Source organism: Pogoniulus pusillus, chromosome 41 (assembly GCF_015220805.1).
Source record: "Pogoniulus pusillus isolate bPogPus1 chromosome 41, bPogPus1.pri, whole genome shotgun sequence".
NCBI lineage: Eukaryota > Metazoa > Chordata > Aves > Piciformes > Lybiidae > Pogoniulus > Pogoniulus pusillus.
This window is the reverse complement of record NC_087304.1, coordinates 4,299,511-4,316,526: the sequence shown is the minus strand read 5'-3', so window position 1 is coordinate 4,316,526 and position 17,016 is coordinate 4,299,511. Positions and strand designations below refer to the sequence as shown.

Genomic DNA, 17,016 nt, shown 5'->3' with positions numbered 1-17,016 from the left:
TGTAACAACCTCTGCAGTCCCTCCCAGCACATCAGCAACATCTCCAGCAGCTCTTGGAACCAGCACAGCCATGGAGACATCAGCAGCTGCCAGCAGCAGCCCTGCAGGCTCATCCTCCTCTGCCTCTACAGCCACTTTTACCTCTACTCTGAGCACTTCCAGTCCTTTCACCTTATCTACATCAATGTCATCTGTGGCTACAACATCAACTGCTACTGCTCCAGAGACTACGACCCTTGTGGCCACCACTGCTACAAGCACAGCCATGATGGAAACCTCCAGCACAGCTGCCAGGACCACATCTGCTCCTCACACCTCTGCTGCAGCCTCTTCCACTGCAGAACAGAAGTCTGCTCTTCAGGCAACCTCTGCAGTTCCCTCAACCACATCAGTACTCTCCACCTCAGAAGCTGCAACTTCCACTGCAGCCACTTCCAGCTCTGCTGCAGCATCTACAGAAGCTCCTGTGAGCAGCACACCCAGCAGCAGCCCTGCAGGCTCATCCTCCTCTGCTCCACACACAAGCTCAGCTCCTGCCACCACTTCTACTCTGCCACTCAGCACTACTGAGAGAGTGACCACCTCTATGCCAGCCTCCTCTGTGGCCACAGCCTCTACTGCTCCAGGGACATCAACCCTTGAAACCACCACTGCTACAAGCCCAGCCAGGATGGAAACCTCCAGCACTGCTGCCAGGACCACATCTGCTCCTCACACCTCTGCTGCAGCCTCTTCCACTGCAGCACAAACCACTGCAGCTGAGGGAACCTCCACAATTGGCTCCAGCACAGCAGAAGTATCCACCTCAGAACCTGTCACAACCATTCCAGGCTCTCCCAGCTCATCAGAAACATCTCCTGCAGCTCCTGTGAGCAGCACAGCCTCAGAGTCAACAGAAGGTCCCAGCTGCAGCCCTGCAGGCTCATCCTCCTCTGCTCCACACACAAGTTCAGCTCCTGCCACCACATCTACTCCTCTGCGTGGAACTACTCAGACAGTGACCACCTCTACTCCAACCTCTTCTGCGGCCACAACCTCCACTGCTGCAGGCACATCCACCCTTGAGGCCACCACTGCTGCAAGCTCAACCAGGGCAGAAACCTCCAGCACAGCAGAAGTGTCCACCTCACAAGCTGACACAAGCACTGCAGTCACTCCCAGCACATCAGGAACATCTCCAGCAGCTCCTGTGAACACCACACCCATGGAGACATCATCAGCACCCAGGAGCAGCTCTGCACAGACATCCTCCTCTGCTCCACACACAAGCACTGCTGCTGCAACCACCTTTGCTTCCAGCTTCAGCACTGCTCAGAGAGTGACCACCTCTATAGCAACCTCCTCTCCAGGGAGCATCTCTGCTTCCTCTGTTACAGGCAGGACAACCCTTGAGGCCAGCACTGATGCAAGCTCAACCAGGATGGAAATCTCCAGCACTGCTGCCAGGACCACATCTGCTCCTCACACCTCTGCTGCAGCCTCTTCCACTGAGACACAAACCACTGCTGCTCAGGGAACCTCCACACCTGTCTCCAGCACAGCAGAAGTGTCCACCACAGAATCTGAAACAACCTCTGCAGTCACTCCCAGTACATCAGGAACATCTCCTGCAGCTGCTGTGACCACCACACCCATGGAGACAACAGCAGCTGCCCGCAGCAGCCCTGCAGGCATTTCTTCCTCTGCTCCACACATAAGCACAGCTCCTACAGCCATGTTTACCTCTGCTCTGAGCACTTCCAGTCATTTGACCTCGTCTACATCAATGTCTTCTATGGACACAGCATCAACTTCTACTGCTCCAGGGACCACAACCCTTGAGGCCCCCACTACAAGCCAAGCCATGATGGAAGCCTCCAGCACATCTGAGGCAACCTCCACAACTGGCTCCAGCACAGCAGAAGTGTCTACCACAGATTCTGTAACAACCTCTGCAGTCCCTCCCAGCACATCAGCAACATCTCCAGCAGCTCTTGGAACCAGCACAGCCATGGAGACATCAGCAGCTGCAAGCAGCAGCCCTGCAGGCTCATCCTCCTCTGCTGCACACACAGGCTCAGCTCCTGCCACAACTTCTACACTTCCTCTAACCACTACTGAGAGAGTGACCTCGTCTATACCAACCTCTTCTGTGGACATAACCTCCACTGCTGCAGGCACATCAACCCTTGAGGCCACCACTGCTGCAAGCTCAACCAGGGCAGAAACCTCCAGCACAGCAGAAGTGTCCACCTCACAAGCTGACACAAGCACTGCAGCCACTTCCAGCTCATCTGGGACATCTCCAGCAGCTCCTGTGAACACCACACCCATGGAGACATCATCAGCACCCAGGAGCAGCTCTGCACAGACATCCTCCTCTGCTCCACACACAAGCACTGCTGCTGCAACCACCTTTGCTTCCAGCTTCAGCACTGCTCAGAGAGTGACCACCTCTATAGCAACCTCCTCTCCAGGGAGCATCTCTGCTTCCTCTGTTACAGGCAGGACAACCCTTGAGGCCACCACTGCTGCAAGCTCAGCCAGGACAGAAACCTCCAGCACTGCTGCCAGAACCACATCTGCTCCTCACACCTCTGCTGCAGCCTCTTCCACTGAGACACAAACCACTGCTGCTCAGGGAACCTCCACACTTGTGTCCAGCACTGCAGAAGTGTCCATCTCAGAAGCTGACACAACCACTGCAGCCACTCCCAGCTCATCTGGGACATCTGCTGCAGCTCCTGTGAAAAGCACACCCATGGAGACAACAGCAGTTGCCAGCAGCAGCCCTGCAGGCTCATCCTCTACAGCCCTGTTTACCTCTACTCTGAGCACTTCCAGTCCTTTCACCTTATCTACATCAATGACTTCTGTGGCTACAACATCAACTGCTACTGCTCCAGGGACCTCGACCCTTGAGACCACCACTGCTACAAGCACAGCCATGATGGAAACCTCCAGCCCTGCTGCCAGGACCACATCTGCTCCTCACACCACTGCTGCAGCCTTTTTCTCTGCAGCACAAACCACTGCTGCTCAGGGAACCTCCACAGCTGTCTCCAGCACAGCAGAAGTGTCCACCTCAGAAGCCAACACAAACACTGCAGCTACTTCCAGCTCATCTGGGACATCTTCTACAGCTCCTGTGACAATCACACTCATGGAGACAACAGCAGCACTCAGCAGCAGCCCTGCAGGCTCACCCTCCTCTGCTCCACACACGAGCTCAGCTCTGGGCAGCAAATCTACTCTACCTCTAAGCACTACTCAAAGAGTCTCCTCATCTATACCAACATCTTCTGTGACTGCAACCTCTACTGCTACTGCTCCAAGCACATCAACCCTTGAAGCCACCACTGCTGCAACCTCAACCATGATGGAAACCTTCAGCACAGCTCCCAGGACCACATCTGCTCCTCACACCACTGCTGCAGCCTCTTCCAGTGCAGCACAAACCACTGCTGCTGAGCTAACTACCACACTTGTTGGCAGCACAGCAGAAGTATCCACCTCAGCAGCTGCTTCAACCTCTAAAGTCACTCCCAGCACATCAGGAACATCTGCTGCAGCTGCTGTCAGCACCACTCCAGTGCAGACAACAGCAGCATTCAGCAGCAGCCCTGCAGGCTCATCCTCTGCTCCACAAACAAGCTCAGGTCCTGCCACCACATCTACACTTTCTCTAACCACTACTGAGAGAGTGACCTCGTCTATACCAACCTCTTCTGTGGCCAGGACTTCCACAGCTGCAGGCACATCAACCCTTAAGGTCACCACTGCTGCAAGCTCACCCAGGATGGCAACCTCCAGCACAGCAGAGAAGTCCACCTCAGAAGCTGACACAACCTCTGTTGTCACTTCCAGCTCTTCTGGGACATCTCCTGCAGCTCCTGTGAACACCACACCCATGGAGACAACAGCAGTTGCCAGCAGCAGCCCTGCAGGCTCATCCTCCTCTGCCTCTACAGCCACTTTTACCTCTACTCTGAGCACTTCCAGTCCTTTCACCTTATCTACATCAATGTCATCTGTGGCCACAACATCAACTGCTACTGCTCCAGAGACCACGACCCTTGTGGCCACCACTGCTACAAGCACAGCCATGATGGAAACCTCCAGCACAGCTGCCAGGACCACATCTGCTCCTCACATCTCTGCTGCAGCCTCTTCCACTGAGACACAAACCACTGCTGCTCAGGGAACCTCCACAATTTCCTCAAGCACAGCAGAAGTGTCCACCTCAGAACCTGTCACAACCATTCCAGTCACTCCCAGCTCATCAGGAACTTCTGCTGCAGCTCCTGGAACCAGCACAGCCACAGAGACAACAGCAGCTGCCAGCAGCAGCCCTGCAGACACTTCCTCCTCTGCTCCACACACAAGCTCAGCTCCTACAGCCACTTTTACCTCTACCCTGAGCACTTCCAGTCCTTTCACCTTATCTACATCAATGTCATCTGTGGCCACAACATCAACTGCTACTGCTCCAGAGACCACGACCCTTGTGGCCACCACTGCTACAAGCACAGCCATGATGGAAGCTTCCAGCACAGCTGCCAGGACCACATCTGCTGCTCACACCTCTGCTGCAGCCTCTTCCACTGCAGAACAGAAGTCTGCTCTTCAGGCAACCTCTGCAGTTCCCTCAACCACATCAGAACTCTCCACCTCAGAATCTGCAACTTCCACTGAAGCCACTTCCAGCTCTGCTGCAGCATCTACAGAAGCTCCTGTGAGCAGCACAGCCAGCAGCAGCCCTGCAGGCTCATCCTCCTCTGCTCCACACACAAGCTCAGCTCCTGCCACCACTTCTACTCTGCCACTCAGCACTACTGAGAGAGTGACCAGCTCTATGCCAACCTCCTCTGTGGCCACAGCCTCCACTGCTCCAGGGACATCAACCCTTGAAACCACCACTGCTACAAGCCCAGCCAGGATGGAAACCTCCAGCACTGCTGCCAGGACCACATCTGCTCCTCACACCTCTGCTACAGCCTCTTCCACTGCAGCACAAACCACTGCAGCTGAGGGAACCTCCACAATTGGCTCCAGCACAGCAGAAGTGTCCACCTCAGAACCTGTCACAACCATTCCAGGCTCTCCCAGCTCATCAGAAACATCTCCTGCAGCTCCTGTGAGCAGCACAGCCTCAGAGTCAACAGAAGGTCCCAGCAGCAGCCCTGCAGGCTCATCCTCCTCTGCTCCACACACAAGCTCAGCTCCTGCCACCACAGCTTTGATTCCACTTGGCACTACTCAGACAGTGACCACCTCTACTCCAACCTCTTCTGCAGCCACAACCTCCACAGCTGCAGGCACATCAACCCTTGAGGCCACCACTGCTGCAAGCTCAGCCAGGATGGAAACCTCCAGCACAGCTCCTAGGACCACATCTGCTCCTCACACCTCTGCTGCAGCCTCTTCCACTGCAGCACAAACCACTTCTGCTCAGGAAACGTCCACACTTGTGTCCACCACTGCAGAAGTGTCCACCTCAGAAGCTGACACAAACACTGCAGCCACTTCCAGCTCATCTGGGACATCTGCTGCAGCTCCTGTGAAAAGCACACCCATGGTGACAACAGCAGTTGCCAGCAGCAGCCCTGCAGGCTCATCCTCCTCTGCCTCTACAGCCCTGTTTACCTCTGCTCTGAGCACTTCCAGTCCTCTGACCTTATCTACATCAGTGACTTCTGTGGCTACAACATCAACTGCTACTGCTCCAGGGACCTCAACCCTTGAGACCACCACTGCTGAAAGCTCCACTAGGATGGAAACCTCCAGCACTGCTGCCAGGACCACATCTGCTCCTCACACCACTGCTGCAGCCTCTTCCTCTGCAGCACAAACCACTGCTGCTCAGGAAACGTCCACACTTGTGTCCACCACTGCAGAAGTGTCCACCTCAGAAGCCAATACAAACACTGCAGCTACCTCCAGCTCATCTGGGACATCTTCTACAGCTCCTGTGACAATCACACTCATGGAGACATCAGCAGCACTCAGCAGCAGCCCTGCAGGCTCACCCTCCTCTGCTCCACACACGAGCTCAGCTCTGGGCAGCAAATCTACTCTACCTCTAAGCACTACTCAAAGAGTCTCCTCATCTATACCAACATCTTCTGTGACTGCAACCTCTACTGCTACTGCTCCAAGCACATCAACCCTTGAAGCCACCACTGCTGCAACCTCAACCATGATGGAAACCTTCAGCACAGCTCCCAGGACCACATCTGCTCCTCACACCACTGCTGCAGCCTCTTCCAGTGCAGCACAAACCACTGCTGCTGAGCTAACTACCACACTTGTCGGCAGCACTGCAGAAGTATCCACCTCAGAAGCTGCTTCAACCTCTAAAGTCACTCCCAGCACATCAGGAACATCTGCTGCAGCTGCTGTCAGCACCACTCCAGTGCAGACAGCAGCAGCATTCAGCAGCAGCCCTGCAGGCTCCTCCTCTGCTCCACATGGAAGCCCTCAAGTTCCCACCACCACTACTGCTGCTCTGAGCGCTGCTCAGACAGTGACCACCTCTATACCAACCTCTACTGTGGCCACAACCTCCACTGCTATTGCTGCAGGGACATCAACCTTGGAGGCCACCACTGCTGCAAGCTCAGCCATGATAGAAACCTCCAGCACAGCTGCCAGGACCATGTCTGCTCCTCACACTACAGCTTCAGCCTCTCCCACTGCAGCACCAACTACTTCTGGGATTACCTCCAGAATTGTTTTCAGCACTGCACCTGTGTCCACCTCTATATCCACCACTGCAGTCACTGCTAGCACATCTGGGAGAACTACTGCATCTCCTGTCATCACCATGCTGAAGGACACAACAGCAGCTACCACCCCCAGCCTCACAGACACCTCCACATCTGCTGCACGGACAGACACACCTACAACTCCCATCTCTACTGCCACTGGGAGTAGTTATCCACCTATGTCTACAGCTACACCCACCTCTACTCCAGCCATGAGTTTTCCTTCTCCTACTGCAGGCACTTCAGCACTTCCCAGCAGCTCCTTCACATTTTTTTCCAGCCCCCCAACAACGACAGCTGCAGCCCTCGAGCACTTCACCATCAACTTCACCACCACCAACCTCCCCTACAGCTCCGACCTGCGCGATCCTGACTCAGCCAAGTTCAGCAGCACACGCAGGGTCATGAACACCTTGGTAAGCAGCTCAGTGCCTCCTAATGTCCTTTGCCCTGGAGGCTTTGTAACATTGAGAAGCTCAGGGAGATATTCAGGCCTTAACTGTGGAACCTCTGTCCTGGGCAGCTCGACCGACTCCTGAAGAAAAGCAGCATTGGAGCCAAGTTCCTGGGGTGTGAGACCAAAGGCTTCAGGTAGGGGTCATGTTGAGTGTCCCTGTGGAGTTTCAGGAGCCAGATAAGAGCTTGTGGTACTCCTGCTCTCCTTGCAGCCATGCCAAAGCTGCAGAGCTTGTGTCCATGTGCAGAGAGCTGCCCAGGGGCCAGGCGTGGCCGTGCAGCGAGCGGGCACAGAGGAGGTGCTCAGGCACGGTGCTGTCTCTTGCAGGCCAGTGAGGGCAGGGGCCGAGACGGGGGTGGACGCCGTCTGCAGCTACAGGAAGGAGCCCTCTGGGCTGCCCCTGGACAGGGTGGGTCTGTACCACGAAGTCAGCAACCACACCAAGGGCATCACCAAGCTGGGTCCCTACAGCCTGGACAAGGACAGCCTCTATGTCAACGGTGACCTATGCTCCTCTCCCTGCCTGCCCTTGGCTGCCATGTGCCTGCCATGCCAGGTCCTTAACATGCCTGACTCCAGCTTCAGCTCATAACATTTTCTCTCTCTCTCTTCCCAGGTTACAATGAGCAGCCAGTCCTGACCAGTGAGTATCTTGAAGGGGTTGAGCTGGGATGAGAAGGCTGTAAGAGCCTCGTTTGCTGCCAGGCAGGGGCTGCTTGTGTCGAGGGCTCATGATCCTCAAGCAAAGCAGGAATCCTTCTAGTTTTCTTTGAGGGAATGGGGATTAGTAGCAAATCTCAGCATTTCCTCATCTTGAACCATACCAGCCTGGCCCTTTGCAAGTGCTCATTCTGCATCTGTACTTCCTGCAGCTCCCAGCCCCCCAACAACGACAGCTGCAGCCCTCGAGCACTTCACCATCAACATCACCACCACCAACCTCCCCTACAGCTCCGACCTGCGGGATCCTGACTCAGCCAAGTTCAGCAGCACACGCAGGGTCATGAACACCTTGGTAAGCAGCACTGTGCCTCCTAATGTCCTTGCCTGTGATGGCTTCATAACATTCAGGACTGCAGGGCTCTGGGCAGAGCTTAACTGTGGAACCTCTGTCCTGGGCAGCTCGACCGACTCCTGAAGAAAAGCAGCATTGGAGCCGAGTTCCTGGGGTGTGAGACCAAAGGCTTCAGGTAGGGGTCATGTAGAGTGTCCCTTGGGTGTTTCAGTCATGAGATAAGAGCTTGTGGTACTCCTGCTCTCCTTGCAGCTATGCCAAAGCTGCAGAGCTTGTGTCCCTGTGCAGAGAGCTGCCCAGGGGCCAGGCGTGGCCATGCAGGGAGCGGGCACAGAGGAGGTGCTCAGGCACGGTGCTGTCTCTTGCAGGCCAGTGAGGGCAGGGGCCGAGACGGGGGTGGACGCCGTCTGCAGCTACAGGAAGGAGCCCTCTGGGCTGCCCCTGGACAGGGTGGGCCTGTACCACGAAGTCAGCAACCACACCAAGGGCATCACCAAGCTGGGTCCCTACAGCCTGGACAAGGACAGCCTCTATGTCAACGGTGACCTATGCTCCTCTCCCTGCCTCCTCTGCCGGCATGTGACTGCCATGTGTGGTCCTTAACATGTCTCACCCCAGCTCCAGCTCATCACCTTCTGTCTCTCTTCCCAGGTTACAATGAGCAGCCAGTCCTGACCAGTGAGTACCATGCAGGGATGGGCTGCACTCAGCAGCTCTCGTGGGGAGCTTGTTCTAGAGAACTGGGTTAGGGAGCTGGGTCTTGCGTGGGAGAAACAAGGTCCCTGCCTATATCCATTATCAAGTCCGAGGCTGGCAGGACACCTCTGTATTTGCAGTCTCTCAGCTCTGACTCCCTGGGTCCTGCAATGTGCTCAATTCTTATCTCTTTTTTCTGCAGCTCCCAGCCCCCCAACACCGACAGCTGCAGCCCTCGAGCACTTCACCATCAACTTCACCACCACCAACCTCCCCTACAGCTCCGACCTGCGGGATCCTGACTCAGCCAAGTTCAGCAGCACACGCAGGGTCATGAACACCTTGGTAAGCAGCACAGTGCCCAGCAGCTGAGGTGTTCCATGGCCTCAGAATCCATCAGGAGTGCAGGGATCTGGGCAGAGCTTAACTGTGGAACCTCTGTCCTGGGCAGCTCGACCGACTCCTGAAGAAAAGCAGCATTGGAGCCGAGTTCCTGGGGTGTGAGACCAAAGGCTTCAGGTAGGGGTCATGTTGAGTGTCCCTGTGGAGCTTCAGGAGCCAGAAAAGAGCTTGTGGTAGTGCTACTGTGTTTGCAGCGATGCCAAAGCTGCAGAGCTTGTGACCCTGTGCAGAGAGCTGCCCAGGGGCCAGGCGTGGCCGTGCAGGGAGAGGGCACAGAGGAGGTGCTCAGGCACGGTGCTGTCTCTTGCAGGCCAGTGAGGGCAGGGGCCGAGACGGGGGTGGACGCCGTCTGCAGCTACAGGAAGGAGCCCTCTGGGCTGCCCCTGGACAGGGTGGGCCTGTACCACGAAGTCAGCAACCACACCAAGGGCATCACCAAGCTGGGTCCCTACAGCCTGGACAAGGACAGCCTCTATGTCAACGGTGACCTATGCTCCTCTCCCTGACTGCCCTTGGCTGCCATGTGCCTGCCATGCCAGGTCCTTAACATGCCTGACTCCAGCTTCAGCTCATAACATTTTCTCTCTGTCTCTTCCCAGGTTACAATGAGCAGCCAGTCCTGACCAGTGAGTATCCTGAAGGGGTTGAGATGAGGTCAGAAGGCAGAAAGAGCCTCATTAGAGGCTGCTGACAGGCAGTGGTTGCTTGTATCTAGGGATCATGATCCAGAAACAAAGCAGGAATTCTTCTAGTTTTATTTATAAGAGTGGAGATTAATAGTAAATCCCAGCATTTTCACATCTTGAACCATAACATTGTGACTCTTGCATGTGCTCACTTCTTATCTGTGCCTCTTGCAGCTCAGAGCGCCCCAACAACAACAGCTGCAGCCCTCGAGCACTTCACCATCAACTTCACCACCACCAACCTCCCCTACAGCTCCGACCTGCGCGATCCTGACTCAGCCAAGTTCAGCAGCACACGCAGGGTCATGAACACCTTGGTAAGCAGCACAGTGCCCAGCAGCTGAGGTGTTCCATGGCCTCACAATCCAGCAGAGTGCAGGGATCTGGGCAGAGCTTAACTGTGGAACCTCTGTCCTGGGCAGCTCGACCGACTCCTGAAGAAAAGCAGCATTGGAGCCAAGTTCCTGGGGTGTGAGACCAAAGGCTTCAGGTAGGGATTGTGCTGAGTGTCCCTTGGGTGTTTCAGGGATGAGATAAGAGCTTGTGGTACTCCTGCTCTCCTTGCATCCATGCCAAAGATGCAGAGCTTGTGTCCCTGTGCAGAGAGCTGCCCAGGGGCCAGGCGTGGCCGTGCAGGGAGAGGGCACCGAGGAGGTGCTCAGGCACGGTGCTGTCTCTTGCAGGCCAGTGAGGGCAGGGGCCGAGACGGGGGTGGACGCCGTCTGCAGCTACAGGAAGGAGCCCTCTGGGCTGCCCCTGGACAGGGTGGGCCTGTACCACGAAGTCAGCAACCACACCAAGGGCATCACCAAGCTGGGTCCCTACAGCCTGGACAAGGACAGCCTCTATGTCAACGGTGACCTATGCTCCTCTCCCTGCCTGCCCTTACCTGCCATGTGCCTGCCATGCCAGGTCCTTAACATGCCTGACTCCAGCTTCAGCTCATAACATTTTCTCTCTGTCTCTTCCCAGGTTACAATGAGCAGCCAGTCCTGACCAGTGAGTATCTTGAAGGGGTTGAGCTGTGATCAGAAGGCTGTAAGAGCCTCGTTTGCTGCCAGGCAGGGGCTGCTTGTGTCGAGGGCTCATGATCCTCAAGCAAAGCAGGAATCTTTCTAGTTTTCTTTGAGGGAATGGGGATTAGTAGCAAATCTCAGCATTTCCCCATCTTGAACCATACCAGCCTGGTCCTTTGCAAGTGCTCATTCTGCATCTGTACTCCCTGCAGCTCCCAGCCCCCCAACAACGACAGCTGCAGCCCTCGAGCACTTCACCATCAACTTCACCACCACCAACCTCCCCTACAGCTCCGACCTGCGGGATCCTGACTCAGCCAAGTTCAGCAGCACACGCAGGGTCATGAACACCTTGGTAAGCAGCACAGTGCCTCCTATTGTCCTTCCCGTGATGGCTTCTTAACATTCAGGAATGCAGGGATCTGGGCAGAGCTTAACTGTGGAACCTCTGTCCTGGGCAGCTCGATCGACTCCTGAAGAAAAGCAGCATTGGAGCCAAGTTCCTGGGGTGTGAGACCAAAGGCTTCAGGTAGGGATTGTGCTGAATGTCCCTTGGGTGTTTCAGGGATGAGATAAGAGCTTGTGGTACTCCTGCTCTCCTTGCATCCATGCCAAAGATGCAGAGCTTGTGTCCCTGTGCAGAGAGCTGCCCAGGGGCCAGGCGTGGCCGTGCAGGGAGCGGGCACAGAGGAGGTGCTCAGGCACGGTGCTGTCTCTTGCAGGCCAGTGAGGGCAGGGGCCGAGACGGGGGTGGACGCCGTCTGCAGCTACAGGAAGGAGCCCTCTGGGCTGCCCCTGGACAGGGTGGGCCTGTACCACGAAGTCAGCAACCACACCAAGGGCATCACCAAGCTGGGCCCCTACAGCCTGGACAAGGACAGCCTCTATGTCAACGGTGACCTATGCTCCTCTCCCTGCCTGCCCTTGGCTGCCATGTGCCTGCCATGCCAGGTCCTTAACATGCCTGACTCCAGCTTCAGCTCATAACATTTTCTCTCTGTCTCTTCCCAGGTTACAATGAGCAGCCAGTCCTCACCAGTGAGTATCTTGAAGGGGTTGAGCTGTGATCAGAAGGCTGTAAGAGCCTCGTTTGTGGCCAGGCAGGGGCTGCTTGTGTCGAGGGCTCATGATCCTCAAGCAAAACAGGAATCCTTCTGGTTTTCTTTGAGGGAATGGGGATTAGTAGCAAATCTCAGCATTTCCCCATCTTGAACCATACCAGCCTGGCCCTTTGCAAGTGCTCATTCTGCATCTGTACTTCCTGCAGCTCCCAGCGCCCCAACAACGACAGCTGCAGCCCTCGAGCACTTCACCATCAACTTCACCACCACCAACCTCCCCTACAGCTCCGACCTGCGGGATCCTGACTCAGCCAAGTTCAGCAGCACACGCAGGGTCATGAACACCTTGGTAAGCAGCACTGTGCCTCCTAATGTCCTTGCCTGTGATGGCTTCATAACGTTCAGGAGTGCAGGGATCTGGGCAGAGCTTAACTGTGGAACCTCTGTCCTGGGCAGCTCGACCGACTCCTGAAGAAAAGCAGCATTGGAGCCAAGTTCCTGGGGTGTGAAACCAAAGGCTTCAGGTAGGGGTCATGTAGAGTGTCCCTTGGGTGTTTCAGGCATGAGATAAGAGCTTGTGGTACTCCTGCTCTCCTTGCAGCGATGCCAAAGCTGCAGAGCTTGTGTCCCTGTGCAGAGAGCTGCCCAGGGGCCAGGCGTGGCCGTGCAGGGAGCGGGCACAGAGGAGGTGCTCAGGCACGGTGCTGTCTCTTGCAGGCCAGTGAGGGCAGGGGCCGAGACGGGGGTGGACGCCGTCTGCAGCTACAGGAAGGAGCCCTCTGGGCTGCCCCTGGACAGGGTGGGCCTGTACCACGAAGTCAGCAACCACACCAAGGGCATCACCAAGCTGGGTCCCTACAGCCTGGACAAGGACAGCCTCTATGTCAACGGTGACCTATGCTCCTCTCCCTGCCTGCCCTTGGCTGCCATGTGCCTGCCATGCCAGGTCCTTAACATGCCTGACTCCAGCTTCAGCTCATAATATTTTCTCTCTCTCTCTTCCCAGGTTACAATGAGCAGCCAGTCCTGACCAGTGAGTATCCTGAAGAGGTTGAGCTGTGATCAGAAGGCTGTAAGAGCCTCGTTTGCTGCCAGGCAGGGGCTGCTTGTGTCGAGGGCTCATGGTCCGGAAACAAAGCAGGAATTCTTCTAGTTTTATTTATAAGAATGGACATTAATAGTAAATCCCAGCATTTTCACATCTTGAACCATAACATTGTGACTCTTGCATGTGCTCACTTCTTATCTGTGCCTCTGCAGCTCCCAGCGCCCCAACAACGACAGCTGCAGCCCTCGAGCACTTCACCATCAACATCACCACCACCAACCTCCCCTACAGCTCTGACCTGCGGGATCCTGACTCAGCCAAGTTCAGCAGCACACGCAGGGTCATGAACACCTTGGTAAGCAGCACTGTGCCTCCTAATATCCTTGCCTGTGATGGCTTCATAACGTTCAGGAGTGCTGGGATCTGGGCAGAGCTTAACTGTGGAACCTCTGTCCTGGGCAGCTCGACCGACTCCTGAAGAAAAGCAGCATTGGAGCCAAGTTCCTGGGGTGTGAAACCAAAGGCTTCAGGTAGGGATTGTGCTGAGTGTCCCTTGGGTCTTTCAGGGATGAGATAAGAGCTTGTGGTACTCCTGCTCTCCTTGCATCCATGCCAAAGCTGCAGAGCTTGTGTCCCTGTGCAGAGAGCTGCCCAGGGGCCAGGCGTGGCCGTGCAGGGAGCGGGCACAGAGGAGGTGCTCAGGCACGGTGCTGTCTCTTGCAGGCCAGTGAGGGCAGGGGCCGAGACGGGGGTGGACGCCGTCTGCAGCTACAGGAAGGAGCCCTCTGGGCTGCCCCTGGACAGGGTGGGCCTGTACCACGAAGTCAGCAACCACACCAAGGGCATCACCAAGCTGGGTCCCTACAGCCTGGACAAGGACAGCCTCTATGTCAACGGTGACCTATGCTCCTCTCCCTGTCTCCTCTTCTGCCATGGGTCTGCCATGTATGGTCCTTAACATGCCTCACCCCAGCTCCTGCTCATCATCTTTTCTCTCTTCCCAGGTTACAATGAGCAGCCAGTCCTGACCAGTGAGTATCTTGAAGGGGTTGAGCTGGGATGAGAAGGGAGTAAGTGCCTCATTAGAGGCTGCTGCTGTCAGGCAGGGGCAACAATGTCCAGGGTCTTACTGCATGAGAGAAGCAGTAAAATCTGCTGGACTTCATTCCGTGCATTAGGGCTGAGAGCAGATCTCTGCATATAGCCATCTTGAACCATACCAGCCTGGCCCTTTGCAAGTGCTCATTCTGCATCTGTACTCCCTGCAGCTCCCAGCCCCCCAACAACGACAGCTGCAGCCCTCGAGCACTTCACCATCAACTTCACCACCACCAACCTCCCCTACAGCTCCGACCTGCAGGATCCTGACTCAGCCAAGTTCAGCAGCACACGCAGGGTCATGAACACCTTGGTAAGCAGCACAGTGCCCAGCAGCTGAGGTGTTTCATGGCCTCAGAATCCATCAGGAGTGCAGGGCTCTGAGCAGAGCTTAACTGTGGAACCTCTGTCCTGGGCAGCTCGACCGACTCCTGAAGAAAAGCAGCATTGGAGCCAAGTTCCTGGGGTGTGAGACCAAAGGCTTCAGGTAGGGGTCATGTTGAGTGTCCCTGTGGAGTTTCAGGAGCCAGATAAAGCTTGTGGTAGTGCTACTGTGTTTGCAGCGATGCCAAAGCTGCAGAGCTTGTGTCCCTGTGCAGAGAGCTGCCCAGGGGCCAGGCGTGGCTGTGCAGGGAGCGGGCACAGAGGAGGTGCTCAGGCACGGTGCTGTCTCTTGCAGGCCAGTGAGGGCAGGGGCCGAGACGGGGGTGGACGCCGTCTGCAGCTACAGGAAGGAGCCCTCTGGGCTGCCCCTGGACAGGGTGGGTCTGTACCACGAAGTCAGCAACCACACCAAGGGCATCACCAAGCTGGGCCCCTACAGCCTGGACAAGGACAGCCTCTATGTCAACGGTGACCTATGCTCCTCTCCCTGCCTGCCCTTGGCTGCCATGTGCCTGCCATGCCAGGTCCTTAACATGCCTGACTCCAGCTTCAGCTCATAACATTTTCTCTCTGTCTCTTCCCAGGTTACAATGAGCAGCCAGTCCTGACCAGTGAGTATCCTGAAGGGGTTGAGCTGTGATCAGAAGGCTGTAAGAGCCTCGTTTGCTGCCAGGCAGGGGCTGCTTGTGTCTAGGGATCATGGTCCAGAAACAAAGCAGGAATTCTTCTAGTTTTATTTATAAGAATGGACATTAATAGTAAATCCCAGCATTTTCACATCTTGAACCATAACATTGTGACTCTTGCATGTGCTCACTTCTTATCTGTGCCTCTGCAGCTCCCAGCCCCCCAACAACGACAGCTGCAGCCCTCGAGCACTTCACCATCAACTTCACCACCACCAACCTCCCCTACAGCTCCGACCTGCGCGATCCTGACTCAGCCAAGTTCAGCAGCACACGCAGGGTCATGAACACCTTGGTAAGCAGCACTGTGCCTCCTAATATCCTTGCCTGTGATGGCTTCATAACGTTCAGGAGTGCTGGGATCTGGGCAGAGCTTAACTGTGGAACCTCTGTCCTGGGCAGCTCGACCGACTCCTGAAGAAAAGCAGCATTGGAGCCAAGTTCCTGGGGTGTGAAACCAAAGGCTTCAGGTAGGGATTGTGCTGAGTGTCCCTTGGGTGTTTCAGGGATGAGATAAGAGCTTGTGGTACTGCTGCTCTCCTTGCAGCGATGCCAAAGCTGCAGAGCTTGTGTCCCTGTGCAGAGAGCTGCCCAGGGGCCAGGCGTGGCCGTGCAGGGAGCGGGCACAGAGGAGGTGCTCAGGCACGGTGCTGTCTCTTGCAGGCCAGTGAGGGCAGGGGCCGAGACGGGGGTGGACGCCGTCTGCAGCTACAGGAAGGAGCCCTCTGGGCTGCCCCTGGACAGGGTGGGCCTGTACCACGAAGTTAGCAACCACACCAAGGGCATCACCAAGCTTGGTCCCTACAGCCTGGACAAGGACAGCCTCTATGTCAACGGTGACCTATGCTCCTCTCCCTGCCTCCTCTGCCGGCATGGGGCTGCCATGTGTGGTCCTTAACATGCCTCACCCCAGCTCCAGCTCATCACCTACTCTCTCTCTCTCTCTCTCTTTTCCCAGGTTACAATGAGCAGCCAGTCCTGACCAGTGAGTATCTTGAAGGGGTTGAGCTGGGATGAGAAGGTAGAAAGTGCCTCGTTAGAGGCTGCTGCTGTCAGGCAGGGGCAGCAATGTTCAGGGTCATACTGCATGAGAGAAGCAGTAAAATCTGCTGGACTTCATTCCATGCATTAGGGCTGAGAGCAGATCTCTGCATTTAGCCATCTTGAACCATACCAGCCTGGTCCTTTGCAAGTGCTCATTCTGCATCTGTACTCCCTGCAGCTCCCAGCCCCCCAACAACGACAGCTGCAGCCCTCGAGCACTTCACCATCAACTTCACCACCACCAACCTCCCCTACAGCTCTGATCTGCAGGATCCTGACTCAGCCAAGTTCAGCAGCACACGCAGGGTCATGAACACCTTGGTAAGCAGCACAGTGCCCAGCAGCTGAGGTGTTTCATGGCCTCAGAATCCATCAGGAGTGCAGGGCTCTGAGCAGAGCTTAACTGTGGAACCTCTGTCCTGGGCAGCTCGACCGACTGCTGAAGAAAAGCAGCATTGGAGCCAAGTTCCTGGGGTGTGAGACCAAAGGCTTCAGGTAGGGATTGTGCTGAGTGTCCCTGTGGAGTTTCAGGAGCCAGATAAGAGCTTGTGGTACTCCTGCTCTCCTTGCAGCTATGCCAAAGCTGCAGAGCTTGTGTCCCTGTGCAGAGAGCTGCCCAGGGGCCAGGCGTGGCCGTGCAGCGAGCGGGCACAGAGGAGGTGCTCAGGCACGGTGCT

At 56.0% G+C, this 17,016-nt stretch overlaps 1 protein-coding gene across 1 annotated transcript in view; it reads left to right on the top strand.

Moving 5' to 3' along the window:
• LOC135192046 (mucin-16-like) overlaps nucleotides 1-17,016 on the top strand; it is a 53,287-nt gene that overhangs the window by 19,661 nt on the left and 16,610 nt on the right. The window contains exons 4-42 of the mRNA XM_064174865.1: nucleotides 3,475-5,439; nucleotides 6,709-7,162; nucleotides 7,270-7,337; nucleotides 7,531-7,703; nucleotides 7,820-7,846; nucleotides 8,076-8,218; nucleotides 8,326-8,393; nucleotides 8,587-8,759; nucleotides 8,870-8,896; nucleotides 9,117-9,259; nucleotides 9,366-9,433; nucleotides 9,627-9,799; nucleotides 9,916-9,942; nucleotides 10,177-10,319; nucleotides 10,425-10,492; nucleotides 10,686-10,858; nucleotides 10,975-11,001; nucleotides 11,231-11,373; nucleotides 11,480-11,547; nucleotides 11,741-11,913; nucleotides 12,030-12,056; nucleotides 12,286-12,428; nucleotides 12,536-12,603; nucleotides 12,797-12,969; nucleotides 13,086-13,112; nucleotides 13,340-13,482; nucleotides 13,590-13,657; nucleotides 13,851-14,023; nucleotides 14,132-14,158; nucleotides 14,396-14,538; nucleotides 14,645-14,712; nucleotides 14,905-15,077; nucleotides 15,194-15,220; nucleotides 15,448-15,590; nucleotides 15,698-15,765; nucleotides 15,959-16,131; nucleotides 16,254-16,280; nucleotides 16,518-16,660; nucleotides 16,767-16,834. Of these exons, the coding sequence (XP_064030935.1) occupies nucleotides 3,475-5,439; nucleotides 6,709-7,162; nucleotides 7,270-7,337; nucleotides 7,531-7,703; nucleotides 7,820-7,846; nucleotides 8,076-8,218; nucleotides 8,326-8,393; nucleotides 8,587-8,759; nucleotides 8,870-8,896; nucleotides 9,117-9,259; nucleotides 9,366-9,433; nucleotides 9,627-9,799; nucleotides 9,916-9,942; nucleotides 10,177-10,319; nucleotides 10,425-10,492; nucleotides 10,686-10,858; nucleotides 10,975-11,001; nucleotides 11,231-11,373; nucleotides 11,480-11,547; nucleotides 11,741-11,913; nucleotides 12,030-12,056; nucleotides 12,286-12,428; nucleotides 12,536-12,603; nucleotides 12,797-12,969; nucleotides 13,086-13,112; nucleotides 13,340-13,482; nucleotides 13,590-13,657; nucleotides 13,851-14,023; nucleotides 14,132-14,158; nucleotides 14,396-14,538; nucleotides 14,645-14,712; nucleotides 14,905-15,077; nucleotides 15,194-15,220; nucleotides 15,448-15,590; nucleotides 15,698-15,765; nucleotides 15,959-16,131; nucleotides 16,254-16,280; nucleotides 16,518-16,660; nucleotides 16,767-16,834 (6,186 nt within the window). The remainder of the gene's footprint in view (nucleotides 1-3,474; nucleotides 5,440-6,708; nucleotides 7,163-7,269; nucleotides 7,338-7,530; nucleotides 7,704-7,819; nucleotides 7,847-8,075; nucleotides 8,219-8,325; nucleotides 8,394-8,586; nucleotides 8,760-8,869; nucleotides 8,897-9,116; nucleotides 9,260-9,365; nucleotides 9,434-9,626; nucleotides 9,800-9,915; nucleotides 9,943-10,176; nucleotides 10,320-10,424; nucleotides 10,493-10,685; nucleotides 10,859-10,974; nucleotides 11,002-11,230; nucleotides 11,374-11,479; nucleotides 11,548-11,740; nucleotides 11,914-12,029; nucleotides 12,057-12,285; nucleotides 12,429-12,535; nucleotides 12,604-12,796; nucleotides 12,970-13,085; nucleotides 13,113-13,339; nucleotides 13,483-13,589; nucleotides 13,658-13,850; nucleotides 14,024-14,131; nucleotides 14,159-14,395; nucleotides 14,539-14,644; nucleotides 14,713-14,904; nucleotides 15,078-15,193; nucleotides 15,221-15,447; nucleotides 15,591-15,697; nucleotides 15,766-15,958; nucleotides 16,132-16,253; nucleotides 16,281-16,517; nucleotides 16,661-16,766; nucleotides 16,835-17,016) is intronic.